The following is a 14,875-nucleotide window of genomic DNA, read 5'->3' on the forward strand; positions in this document are numbered from 1 at the left end:
TTTTTTTTTATTCTTAAAAAAAGAAAACAATCTGGGTTACAGTGAGGCACTTACAATGGAAGTGATTGGGTCCAATATTTAAGCGTTAAAATACTCAGTTTTTCAAAATTATAGCCACAAGACAAACAATATGCATGTAGACAAGATTATAGGGTGATAAAATAATTTACTAACATTTTATTTTTTTAAGTTATAGCAAATTTTACAACTTTGTTGCCATGAAGATATAATGTCAACAAACTCTAAATGACATGACTGTAAAAATTAAAATTTAAACAACTTTACAGCTCAAATAACACTTAGAATTACAAAATAACAAAGAATTAACATAAGTGCATTTTTTTAATTATAAGCTTCACATTTCTGCCTTTAAATTCACTTCCATCGTAAGTGCCTCACTGTAACCTCGATTTTTGCATATATTTTTTTTTTAAGAAAAGGAGGGAATCAACATTATGCCGCAAATGCTATCAATTGAGCTTAACTTGTATTGAACCCAGAATTTTCCTTTAAGTCCAGAACCACATCAGCCTGTAACACTCACATCAACTGCAAAATTTATCTTAACATTAATAATAGATTTTTTTTAGCACAAATATTACCCACCAATAAAAATACAGCTTAAAAACTGGTTTGCTGGTCTTTAAGATGGTCAGTTTAAGATGGTCTCCCAGCCCATCTAGCTGAAAAGTGCCCACATTCCCTCTGAAACCTGTAAACAGACTAGATTGGATACCAGTTTAGACCGATTCAGCTGTTTTTCATCTTTTTCTAAAGGGAAAAGTTTGCAGCTTTTAAAAGCTGGTTTATTTATAGAAAAAAATATCAATCTTCCATGAGAAAAGTTCTTGTTCATGACTTTGCCCTTGCGAAGTCTACTTAACCTTTGACTCATAATATTGTAGTTTTCAGGTCAAACTCATTTGTTAGATATTACAAACTTGTTTGCATGTTAAAATAAAAGTCCACTACCTTTCTGCTTCAACTTTCAAACAAACTTTCGTGTGTATCTTATCGTGAAGAAAATCGGTGATATGCAGCTCTATTAAGAAGATAATATGTTTTTGAGAGTTAAAGATGGCATTAAAGTTGTTGCTTTGGCTTGTTTTCCAATATTAATATCTAAAACTCCTTTAAAATAAAGTACATTTATTTAAAAAATGTGTTGTCTGAGAATGTTGAATATATTAAATATTTAAATATTTTAAAATATCTAAAATCCTTAAAACAAGATACATTTACCTGAAGCAACACACACAAGTTTTCAGAAAATGTGCCTTAAATATAATTATATTTTGACATACTGCATTGGTAGAAGAATAAATAAGTGAAAAAATACACTTATATACAAAATACACATAAATTTAAGGTACAGTCTCTGAAAGCAAGACTAAATATCTTATATGTTGCTTCTAAAGTAAATGTGTCATGTTTTAAAGACATTTTAAATGGAAAAACTGTTTTCCTTTAATTCAATGAATGTCATTTAGAGGTATTTTAAAAGATGATTTTGTTCTCTTTGTTTTTAGTAAGCACGTTAATTACAACATTTCAAGTCAAGGCACAAGCTGAATAATCGTTTAAGAGCTAATGATTTATTCTTGCAATAATCGCCCGAATAGTCGAATATTTGTTCTAATAATTGATCGATTAGTCGATTATCAAAATAATCGTTAGTTGCAGCTTAGGATCTACTGTGCATATTACTCCATTATCTATTTGTTTAAGACTAACTGAAATCAATGTGTGGGTGGATCAAGGTTAGTGCATGTTTGTGTAGGGCAATGTGCCATGTGGGAGTGTGTACATGCATCACGCACCCATCATGAATGCACAGCCGAACGCACCTCAGGCATCGGTACAAAGGAAACAGAAAATAAATGTGAACCTTATCAGTTTAGTCCAAAGTGTTCAGCCATAGCAAAATGATCACATCCAAACTCTCTCTCACTGTACAGTAGTGCTCTATGAATAAAACAGATAATTCGATGTTACATTACGTTTTGGTATGTGGTATACCTCAGCCTTTAAGTTTGACCGTTACAATGCAATTTATTGGTAAAACACCAATAACATTAAATCAAATGGGCTACGGTAAGCATTGTAGGGCTTAAATGGAAAGACCATACGCTTTGGGGCAAGTCATTGCATGTGTAGAGGTTTTTATGCTAGAGACGGGTAAACACAAGCACGAGCAGTGGCTCAGTTGTTTCTATATGCATGCTAACACATTCATTTTATAATTTAATTTAACCATTTAGCAGAAACTTTATTCAAAGTGAGAAATGCGATTCCCAATCCTGTTTCCTCCTTCTCACCATCATTTCCTGCCCTATATTTCCTATAAATAAAGGGGCAAAAAAAAGAAACTAAACAAATGTGTACGTGTCCAGAGATGTTCTGTCCTAGACCTGTCTGGCATGGTAAGTAAAGGCTGAACTTCATCATGTTAGCAAAATGGGCTCAGCCGACACTTGAATGTAGGGTGTTTTGGAACAGTTCAGTTCACATGTGACTCAAATTGCATTCCTGGATGATAGAGTCAGATGGGTTGTGTTTTCCTCCATTACAAATGTACACATTTCTGCATTGAACAAACCATTTCAGCTTGTGCTTCCATGACCCCCCACAAATACATTGAACACATTTGAAACTGAATTAGAAGAACCAAGAGTATAAAAAAATACAGCAAACATTTGCACTGTACTATAATCAAATCCGTAAAGTAATTTTCTCTTAAACTAACAGCAAATTAAACGTGACACACTTTATGAGCAAGCGTGTTCAGTGACCTCAGAATGCTTTGCTTTTCCTCTCTGCCTGAGAAAATTCCGTAAGGAGTCGGCATGCCACAAAGGGTTCATTCTCTCCATATCTTTCCACAGTCGTCCTGGTGGCACTTTTAACTGCCTGCGGCTTTACTCCCAAAGCTATCAATCAAAAGTGTCACTTGTAGGCTGATAAACACTGAAAACTTCAGGTTATCTAAATAATTATTGAATTAAATGTGAGTGCAAACATTTGTCCAATCTCCTCTTTCATTTGCATATTGGCAACCAACAGATTAATTTAAACATGATTAAATAAAAAAATGTACTTGATTAGACGGATACTGATTCCTAAAGGTGACAGGAGAAGTCTAAACTCTAATATTTGTTCAGCTGTTTGTTTGTTTTTTTGCCTGGTTGTTAGTTACAATCACTGACACCATTTTTAATTAGTAAACAATAAGCAAAATAATACTTAAAATAAAATATAAGAAATATTTTGAATCATGTAATTTTGAGGCTTCCCAAAGTATTATCATGATTTTTCTGTTTTTTCCAATCGTTTGTGATTAAAAAGAGCAATTTTTTGTCAATTAAAAATGTCACAGATGATCAAGCAAAATGTCAAGACAGAATAGAAATTCCCAATAGTTTTCCATGACTTAAACATTTTTATTCAAGGCCTGGAAACTACAATTTTAAAACTCTTCTGCTATTCAGGATTCTCATGACCGTGGGAACCTTATTTTAATTGTATTTTTTACAACATATTCACAGCTCAGTAATACATTGAAAAGCCATATGCATTTCTATTCTGGGTGGAATGCAAGAGTTTGAAAGGTGTGTGAACGGGCTGTGATGGATTTCACTCTTATGGGCCTCTGATGTTTCATTATTGCAAACAAACTCACCCATTTCCTGGGTCTTCCTCTGGGCCTTTTCTCCCCTGTGGTCTCAGCTTTCTGCAAATGCCAAATATCATGAATTAGTGGTGGCAATATATCAAAAGCTTTAAAGAAAAAGCATTCAGTCAGAACATTTATGCAAAATCACTTTCATATATGGGCACAGAAGAAAGGGTGAAATGCTGGGGCTCCATTTCCTTTAATGCTTTTAATGCACAGAGATTTGTGTCAGGTATATCCGGGCCTCCAACAACGAACTGTCTACATTGCTCAAGTTCCTGGACCGTGTAGAGTAATATTTCACTGGAGGAATCTTATGCCATTCAAGTGTAAATCAGAGCAACATTATCAGCAGAACCACCCAGATAAGGGCCATGAAAGACATTTCTGGAGTTTCAGTCAGAACAGGTCCAACTAAATGGGAGCACTGAAGTAGAATTAAAGTCAAAGAGCTGAGTACTCAAGTTAAAATAAAACACATTGCTGGATGTTTTTCTAACATCTCTCTTGCTAAAGACTCCATAATTATAAACAAAGGGATTTCCCATTTAAAATGAAAAACAAACTCTTTTCTCTCTCACTTTTCTTAACTTTTCTGTAGTTTGACTTCAGCACATCCTCTTGCATCCATACTGTTTGGGAGCCCATATTTAATCTGATGGCTGTCTAACTACACCATAGAATCCCTGTAAGAGGTGTCAAAGCCAAAACCGAAGTGTACGACTTCTCCAACTCTGTGTATTTGATTAAGAATTCCTAACTGACATTTTGCATTGTTTTGGCAACAATCCCACCACCCTCTGAAAAACGCTACTGAAATGATTTGACAGGTGGAAGCAGGAGAATCTTGCCCTGTGGGCTTGCACAGCGGTGCCTTCTTGCCGAGACTGAAGACAATGAACAAGACAAGAAACGCCTTTATTATTTATAGGATATAAAGTTTTCTTCTGGTAATGGGCTTTTGTCATGCATAGCTAAGTAAACCTTATTCAAATCATCAAATATCTATAAATTCTGCAAATAACCTGGGAAGGACAGGTGTCGAAGATATGCTCGTTAACAAAGAGCATCCAACTGAGCAAGACCCAGTGCTAGACCCAAGAATTTAATTTTAATTTAAAAATACTATGAACTTAATGCCTATACACTTTCAAACAATACAAAACAAAAGGAAAAATAAATAAATAAAAAGTGATACTGCTGCAGGAGCAACCCCTGGACATGAACACATTGCAAACCGAATTCTCCATTCATCTGCATTCAAATACCAAAACAATATTCTCAATGGAGACATTTACACTGGATAGATTTTTGTTTAAAGATAAAAATAATTGCAAGGATTCACACCTGTGAATGTTAATCCTCCTCAGTAGTATCTATAAAAGCATTTTTAAACTCCAGTAAACTTCCAGTAAGGATAAACGACTGTGCTTGGCCCATCCTGGCCAGCGCTGAGAAAAGTAACAGGTACTACGTGTCAGCGACAAGACTGGGGGATGAGAGGATGGTGATGGGCTGTCCAAGTTCCAAAAGCACCATACAAGTCGTCCTTAACTCTTGTCCTTATATATCAATTCTTCTGAAGCCATTCGATAGTGTTGTGTGAGGGACCGACCGAATTATCAGTGTTAATTCATAATTTCCCCTATTTGAAACTGGTGCGCAAGGCATCTTTGTTTACATAAGCACAGCTGAGAGTACACCTGACACTATTACATGCTTTGTGCAGTTCATGCTGCGGTGCCTGCCAAAAGTATAAACAAAGGAGAAAAAGCAGGAGGTGTAGAAAATGGGCACATTCATTTTTGCATGTATTGTCACAAATTTTGCTGAATGTGTGAAAGAGATTAGAGAACGGGTCAGTCTGCTCCCCCTTACAATACCTTTGCAGATTCCCCTTTGTTTTGGACACTTTCCCCTCTGGACACTTTATTCCTTGATTTCTGTTGTTATTATTTTAAATAAACGGCTCTCCGTGGCCTGACGCCACACCCACTGTGTCTGTTTCTTGCTCACCCTGCCACACAAGGATCATATTACCACCTCTCCAACAGACACTGTTTGTTTTGAATACCCCAATGACACTTCACTGTTCAGCAAAGGCATGAAGGCTGGCCCCAAGAATGGACACAGATGGAACTCTGGGTCAGCGGTCCGCAAAGTTCGACCATCTTTTTTTTTTTTATGTTAGGAAATTAAAAGCCGAGTTTTCAAACCAAAACAGATTAGTGTGGATATGGACAGAGACTTTTTAGCCTGAGATGGACCACTGGTTTTAAAATGAATGGGAGAATCTGGAACTCCCAACAGCCAATGAATGTAGAAAGGGAATTCTCGCCTTAAGTTTTTTTCTCTCCCCAATTTAAAATGCACAATTCTCAATGTGCTCTAAGTCCTCCTGGTGGCGTCTGCCCGTGCTGTTTTCATTGATGTCTTGAATATATGCTTGCTGTTATTTTAGCGGAAGCTCTGTGTTTTTAAGACACTGTTTCACGTTAAAAACAACTTCAACTTTTTAAACCGTGTCTCGTGACATCTGTGTTCTGTTTTATTCGTTGTGCTGCATACATCTAGCTTTTTTTTTAGCACAAGAACTCATTTGGTCTGAACAGTCCCTTATCTAGAGAGCAGAGTGACCAATTGCTGATATATTGCCAATTTCAACACTTATTTGAACACTTATTTTACATGATATTTACTTAAAATTAGAATCAGATTTTGTTTATTATGCCCTAACAAGCTTTTAGAACTAACAGAAGAGGGAACTACAAATTATTTTTAATCTGTCAAAAGGACACGATTATTGGCTAATAATCTCAAAAAGGCCAAATATAGTGCGGATGGACAAAATTAGGTTTCCCTTAATTCTATAATCTAAAGTAAGAAATTGATTTTTGAGTTTCTTAAGTTTCTATGCAGTGACTTAGCGAGTTTTCAAAGAGATACAACCCCATTAACCTCATTCTCTCTATATCTTTTACGTCTTAGTCATTATTCTCAGTGTCTCTGTCTGTCTTTCTTGGGCCAATCAGTGTCTCCCTGCCCTCAGTTCTCTGTTGGGGATGCTGCATTTTTAATCAGGAGATTTAATGGTCTGCAAGCTAACACCCTGATCAATTAATCATGTCTGTGTTTGCATGTCTCGTCCAGCCAAGTCCTGTGTCCATTGCAGATATGGACCTGGCTGCTCCCTGTCCTCTTCGACACCAAGACATCCTGGCACGTGAGTGAGATCGGGTACAAGGCCATCTCTCATTAAGGTATGGGAGGGTAGTCTCGCCTCTTGCCAAATGCACTTTTGCAAATGGCCAGTTTAAAATTAGCCCCCCCGGTGCCCTGTATCAATTTCCAACAATGTCAAGTCAACAGAAAATGTTCCAGTTAGTCATTAGGGCCGCTTTATTGACAAAAAATCAGAGGGGGTTGAAAGTAGTCATGTTATATCCGTAGACAGGGACAACTGTGTTAATCGCCATCGAGGTATATCCAGACACTTTTAGCCTGATTTAGGCTGGATAGGTAATTTGATACCATTTCTGTCAGATCTTTGGTGCAATTGAGGGCTGACAACTGTGGAATTTGTCATGTGCAAATTAAATAATTATTCTGTATTTAATACAAGTTAAGCTCAGTAGACAGCATCATTGCTGAGTGGCACTTAAGAATAGAAGTGAATGGGGCCAGTACACAGACATTAAAATATACACAAATTCAAGAGTATAACCACAAGGTATAAATGTTTTAAAATGGTTTTAGTGCAATAAAATTGCTTGCCAACCTTATCAGTGTGAATTTTGTTGTCACGACGACACCAGCAAACTCTGTAATCTCGTAAACATGCTGGTACATCTCTGATCACAACAAAATCCTGTTAAAGCCTATAATGTTTATGTCTTGTGGTGATACTTTTGAAACAGTGGGTCTGTTCCAAAACCTTACAGAGCTGCCTTGCAGTCTCCTGCTTATATAGGGTACATCCTTATTGAAATGGAGCCTCATATATGAGCAATTTGATACACTCTACATAGGCGGCAACTCCAAGCTTCATCCAAATAGCGTTCCTCAAGCTCAGTGCACAGGAGACTTGATTCCCAACTAATTTCCCTACAGGTGAAGTAAATTCACATTTTAGGGTACTTTTTTGAAAAATACACTTGTTTCTGTCTTAATTGATGCTTTTTTTTCTACAAAATTCACATTTTGGGTCAAATAGTTTTTAATCAATACATCTCAGTATTGAATGGATTATAAGAATATTTATAATGGAAATGTATCTCGCTTTGTTCGTCTACCTGGGATTGAAGGATATATACAGTTTGATGATGACCTTAGAATTTGGTCAAGAAGAGATATCCAAGGTGGCAGCCTTTTCGTACAACATTCGGGAGAGCGCATATGATGTCTCCACCATCTCGCAAGGTTTTAGAACAGACCCAGTTTTACCCCACATTTTAACACGATGGGAGAAGTTGTTCCTAGCAGGCTACTCAGCCACAGGTTCGATATGGTTAGGAATAGGCTGGGGGCAGGGATATTGCATCTGCTGCCTACCATGAACAAACCCAGGCACCTTTGTACAATGGGTGAATCTTCACTATTGTTTTTTCCCCACTTTCTGTGGCTAAACTGGGCAAATCTGAATATTTGATCCTGTTATAAAAAAAAGACCACTGATAAATGCCAGAAGATTTTGTCCTACTAATTAAAGCATGTTCACAGATTTTATGGCATTCACACATATACTTGTATCAAAGATTAATGTATTAATGTATTTTGACCACAAAACTGCATAATTGACAGTTGTACCTGACCACCAATTTCCAACATAGCTGTATTCATATTTCATGTATCTCGCATCAATATTCAGTCTCTTTCTTCTCTTATATTAAACTCCAAGTCCATGTGAATATTCCAAGTACATTTATTTATCTATGTGCCAAGTAGCCATGCAACAAGCAAGTCCTGATCACACTGTTGGGATTTATTTTATGATAACTGGCTAATTGTACTTTATGCTTTACGCATTAACGCATCTTGATTGACTGCTACGTTAAACAAACCTGGACTTAAATGTTTATTTGTTGTATTGTCTCAAGACACTTAAATTCCAGTTTGTCTATTCATTCTGGTTCATGACTATGCAGTTTCTTAAGATAGTTTCACGTCTCAACAGCTGATCAGGTAAACTCTGATGGGAGTTCCATTTTCAAAATAAACTCAGTATGTTTCTCTGCATACAGTATATTATCTACAGTAAAATTGCCCTTTACCATTTAAGAGCAAGTGCAGCATCTGTCTGCGAGTGAGCTTAAGAGCTTTTAAACAGAGGACCTAACACTCCATCCTCTTATGGTGGTCTTTAAAGTGGTAGGAGACACTAAAGGTGACTGATTCCAAGTTTGGACGGATTCTTGTGCAAAGTGTCTCTAGTGAGGTGCCTCACCAATTTGAACTCTTTTCATCTCAGCAGATTTATCAGTCTACTGTATATCATAACAATGCCAAAAGAAATTAAACAGGATTATGCTGGCAGAAAAGTGCCCGAGAGTTTCAAAGCAACCCTGTGACTGTTTACAGCTGTAAATTAATGCTAAAGAGAGGGGTCTGAGCCATCAGCAACTTATTTACACAGACTAATTCGGCAAATTTCAGTTCTCCTCAATGGCTTGGAGATGAGAGTTACTCGTAACACTTTTAAAACTCGAATGCAGTGTCAGTTGGGGGATGGAGGGGACTTCCCACAAACATATGCCAGACTAGACCACACACAGGAGTGAGCGAGGCAGAAATGTTAGTGACTTCATCACGAAACACTCTCCAGAACAACCCCTCTTTAAAGGCATTCCCAATACATAAACAGAATTCTGCAATTCAAATTGCCGACAGTCACATTCAGCTAAACTGCTGTGCGCCAGCTAAATCTTCTGTGATGCTGCAATTTGCTTTTCTGTTTACATGGGCATTAGCTAGAAATGGGAACAGACTTCTTTTGGCAATATGCAACAGAACATGCTCTATACTCCCTGTGCATGCATGAGTGTGTATATATGTGTGCACGTCTGCATGTTTGTGGTTCTCTCACATATGCATGGTAATTTGCCATGGGGAGACAGAGTATTTATGTGTGCGAGCATGTGTGTGTGTAGAACTCACTATTACTTTTAGGTGTTTAGGTCAGCAGGGGGGAGCTTAGCGTTTACTGCTGTGCTGAAGCTCAAAGTGATGTGCTCAGGTCACTATGGTTGGGCCTGGGTGTTCCACCTACCCATTCACACGGACGACATTGGCATTTTGTGATTAACTCATCAAGGAGGCAGTCCCCCACATTCACTTACACATAGACTGTCCCGGATGTTGACACACATCACATGTCTTTAAAGAAATATTTTGAGATCAATACAAATTAAGCTAAAATCACAGCATATTGATTACCAAAACAGTTAATTTTTAATTGTCCATATTTTTCTTTAAGAAAGGCACCAAATCGTGGTTACTGTGAGGCACTTACAATGGAAGTGAATAGGGCAAAGCCGTAAACGTAAAAATACTCACCATTTCAAAATTATAGCCACAAGATGTAAACAATATGCACATAAACATGCTAAAATTTTTTGTGTGATAAGAATCCTTCACTAGCCTTTTCTGGACAAAGTTATAACCAATTATACAACTTTGTTGCCATGACGACATGACACCATGAATCCTGTTGTTCCAGTAATCAACTTAGCAGCTCAAATAATACACAAGTTTTAACAGCAGTTAAACTGATAATCTTCACATTTCTACCTTTAAACCCTCCAGACCGCCCCATTCACTTCCATTGTAAGTGCCACACAGTAACCATAATATTTGCTTTTTTAATGAATGAGGGATGAGATTTAAAACAATTAAAAAAACATTTTTTTGGTAATCAACATAATGCCACAAATGCTGTCGATTGAGCTTAACTCCTATTGAACCCAGAATTTTCCACATATTCCTGATAAGTGATTCATAAAAACTGCAAGATAATTTTTTCCTCAATTAATACGGCTGAGGTTAAAGCCAACACAAAATGGTGTCCGCAACCCATTGCACTTGAGTAATATGACATGTTTCAGAGTGAAAAAGGGTATACAATAAGAAAAACATATGTAGGGCGGGACTTATTTTATACATAGGGAATTGATTGGACTTTGAAAAGTTTCTGTATGACAGATTGTTTAAGGGGAGGGGTTTAAAAATAAGAAAGCTTGATGATGTCAACCGAAAAGGAAAGAAGTTTCAGAGACGGAGCAAGCTATTACAGTAGCTATTACAGTTTGAACTAAGAATACCAAGACATTTTGTTCTTTAAAATAACATGCACTGCAGAATCTTTCTAAGATCAGGAATGTGTATTAAGAAAATAGAATAAATTGTGAAATAATGCTGAATAATATTCCTTATACTATGAAGTGGTGTTTTTAATAGTACAATAATTATAATGTGATGGATAAGAAAATACAAAGAAAACGCAGTTAAAAAAATTAGTAGACAGACAATTAAAAGTCAAATAAATGCTTATGGCAATTAAACTTGATGGGTTACAAATAGAGATCAGGTGTTGATAATGTCATGAATATAGCAGGAGGGTTAGGAAAACACACAAACAGTGTGTGTCTTTCTGTTAAATTTTCACCAGAGCTGAATGAGTTGCTACAAAACGTGGCGAGTGTCTGTGTGTGCAAGCATGTGTGTGAGTGTGTTTGTAACTGTTGTGGTGTGCAGAAAGTAGTCTGGTGTCTTACCTTCTGCGCTGCTTTGGAGGGGCCCTTGTTCTTGCTTCCTTTGGGGCGTCCCCTCGGCCGTTTGGGGACAGGCTCTCCTGTGGGTTCCTGAGGAGGAAAGGAGGTGAATGCAGTCCGTAAGGTCAGGAAAAAAGCCACGGCCTAACACTGGCCCCCCTCAACCATCACCATGCTGCACCCTCCCCCCACTCCCACAGGACAGGGTCCCTTTCAACCATGCACACAGTTACTGGTGGTCTCCCATTCACTTGTGCTTTACAAGTGAAGACCAAAGGAATGGACAAAGGTTGTGTGTGCCTATGTGTGTGCACACAGGAAAAACAATATGCAAAATGAATACCTGCACAGACAACAATAATAATTAACATGTAATTCCCAAAAATGTATGATGCAAAGCAAATGTGTTGGAATATAATGTATGTAATTTACAGGTGGGTTAAAAATTTGATAGGGTGAAAAATAAAAAGCATGCACATATTTTTCTTACATTAAATAACATCACCTTTTACTACATGTCTATATATATATTTATGGCAGGAAATACCACGGTAATAATAAAGTGATAACATAAATCTGACTGTTCAGAAAACTCTTTTTATAAACCATATAAATATTGAATTTAAAATTTACAAAATTAAAATTATATATTTTTCAATGTAATATGTCTATTTTAGAGTCTTCTTTGTTTTGTAGCAAAATATTGAGACATTTGTGCAAAATACATTAGTTGATTGGGTGATTTAATTTTTAAATCCAACTCATCCTTGTGTATACTTGCATTAGAGTGACTCATTAGTGAATTATTTGAGATAGTGAATCACATCCTCTAAAGTATCAACCCACTCAAAACAAGCATTTTGAAGGATGTGGTCATGACAAATCAGTTAGATGTTCGGTTGCATTACATTTTAATTGTATGCTGCTTGTTGTTATAGAAACCATTGCACACATTGACCTATTCAAAAGAAGTATTGTTATTATTATCAACAGAACATCAGAGGTCGTGGTTACAACACATTAATATATATAGTCAATGATAAGCAATGCGGCCTGCACAGAGCTATAGAAACAAAGTAACACGCAATTGTGTTGAACATCAGCTTCGCCTGTTTTGCAAACAGCCGAAAATCACTGGTGGGCTATGCATCATTTACTAAACCCTATTATCTTCTGTCGGTTTGTTGACAATTCATTAGCAAACGTCAAATTTGGTTTGGACAGCTGAAATGTTTCAAAAGCACCCACAAAATGCACCCAACAAAGAAACTATTTTAGATTAATCACAACAACAACAACATTGCACGCAAGTTTTAGAGCGGAGGACCCTATAGCGCGCGCTGTACATTCAGTCAGTCCGCAGACATTCTTCACAAGAGAAACTCAAACTTTAAAATTCATAAAACACACAGAATTCGGTCTGACTTCACCTCATTAAATTGTTCATATTCAAACATGACTACAGCAATTCTTGAATATACAAAAATAAACACTAACAGACATTAGCAGGCAGTAAAGTTTAGGCTTAAGCACTTTCAGTCGCGAATCCACTGACCTGTTGCGGTTTCCTCGGTCTGCCCGGACCCCTCTTCGGTGGCTCGGCCGGGGCGGGCTCGGGCTGCTCCTGCGATCCTGAAGCTTCGCCGGCGGCTTCCTCACCGCGAGCGCTCATCATGTGTGTGCGAGATTTTTTTTACTAAACAAAAGTCAGCTCGAGCGCTCAGGCAGTCAGTGAAGTGACGCTCGCCGGACGTCCTGCTGCTGAAATCCGCGCTGAATCAGAATAAGCAGCACGCGCTTATAAAAACAATGCAAAGGGGATGCCAAATGTGAAAATTAAATGCGCGCCTTTCGCGGTATTGTGAGAACCACGTGCTGCCTCTTGGTTGAAAATTTGGCAAACACATGCACAGGAAAAAAATCTCTTTAGATTCGGGCGGGGATGGCTTTCAGTATTAAAATAAGCCAATTGGTGATCGATTGGAATTTCAGTCACCGTCTGTGCAAACGAGAGGGAACTTGTGACAGTGCACTGTCAAATCCACGCTACTGTTGCGGGCGATTCAAGCATTTGCGGGGAAAGACTTTCTACGCGCATTGGTTTAAGCAAAAAAAAATTGCCATTTTAAATGCATCCCTATTGCTCACACGGAAATAGTAATTTCAGCGATTGGGGATGAGGATGAGGTATATACATTTAAAAAAAAAAAAAAGGGGGAGAGAGAGAGAGAGACGAAAAACACTTTTCCCGTGGGTGGATAACACAAGGAGGGAGGGGGCACGAGAGGTGCAAAGAGAGAAAGAGAGAGAGAGAGAGAGAGAGAAATTGGACAACAGCCAGAAAAAAACATGAGAAATACAGCGACGCTAAGAGGAGAGACCACATTGAGACGAACTCACGTGTCCAGCACCATTAATGTAACTGGCTACACTCCAAAGAGTTTAAAGAGACATCACATTTCATAGACTGTTTTTATTTTTGTTTGTTTACATGAATGGATTCAATCCACCAACTTCTTCACCTAATTTAATTCAATGTGTGGTCAATTACACCGTCCATTCATTAAAAAAGTTTGACACATAAAGACATGACAAGCATTTTTTTTTTTTAAATATGTTGAAAATGATGTACACTCACATTAGGTCAAGACTCCAGTCATATCAGTAACCCAATAAAAGTGGTTTCATTTTAAATGGATTGGGTCGCCCCCTCCCAGTGCTGCCATGTTGACAGCACATGACACTGTGTCATGCAGTTGACCGAGTTATTACCACTAATAATGACAATAATAATAACATGTTTGACTTAATATAGCGCTTTCAGCCAGTGGCTGAAAGTATGGCGTATATGGGGGTTTCATGGGCATGGATTATGATAACTGTGAATGAACGTACTCCCCCTACTAACATACTCATATTTAAGGACAAATCTGAGGTGTTTAAAGCATTTGTGAATCTGGAGAAAAGTTCAATTTTACGTGTAAATCTCTTCCAATTTACTCATATATTAACGAACATTTTATGAATGAGGCCCATTGAGTGCAAGTGGAAAGATAAAATGTCCCTGCTGGAATGATGAAACAAACCGATACTGCCTTCAGCTCTCGTGGCGTGGATCACGGATGAAAGGTGCAACATCTAAGGTCAAACACAAACAGCCGGCAGAGAGATTGCAATTCACGGTAGCCACGGTCACAGTCCAGCATTTCCCATTGAACATAGGGGCCTCGGTTTGTTTCTGGCAAGCAGCAGATGCCCTAACTACACCACCATCCTAATCCTAACCATTTGGAGCCTGTAAGGCAGAGTAGCCTTCCTGGAACAACGGATGGCACCTTTCCCCCATGGTGAAAATCTTACTGAGTGCACCTTTAAGGATTTAAAAAAAAGGATAGTTCTGGCTCTGGATGCACTTCCTGGAAGCTCATTTCTATGA

The 14,875-nt window shown here is 37.7% G+C and overlaps 1 protein-coding gene across 2 annotated transcripts in view; it reads right to left on the reverse strand.

The window, feature by feature from the left end:
- Nucleotides 1-13,128, reverse strand: part of LOC127639157 (high mobility group protein HMGI-C-like) — a 49,940-nt gene extending 36,812 nt beyond the window's left edge. For both annotated transcript variants that reach the window (XM_052121033.1, XM_052121034.1), the window contains exons 1-3: nucleotides 12,995-13,128; nucleotides 11,443-11,529; nucleotides 3,680-3,730 (exon numbers count right to left, since the gene is read on the reverse strand). In XM_052121033.1, the coding sequence (XP_051976993.1) occupies nucleotides 3,680-3,730; nucleotides 11,443-11,529; nucleotides 12,995-13,114 (258 nt within the window). In that variant the 5' untranslated portion in view covers nucleotides 13,115-13,128. The remainder of the gene's footprint in view (nucleotides 1-3,679; nucleotides 3,731-11,442; nucleotides 11,530-12,994) is intronic.
- Nucleotides 13,129-14,875: the final 1,747 nt, after the last annotated feature.

This window comes from Xyrauchen texanus, chromosome 47, assembly GCF_025860055.1.
Source record: "Xyrauchen texanus isolate HMW12.3.18 chromosome 47, RBS_HiC_50CHRs, whole genome shotgun sequence".
Taxonomy (NCBI): domain Eukaryota; kingdom Metazoa; phylum Chordata; class Actinopteri; order Cypriniformes; family Catostomidae; genus Xyrauchen; species Xyrauchen texanus.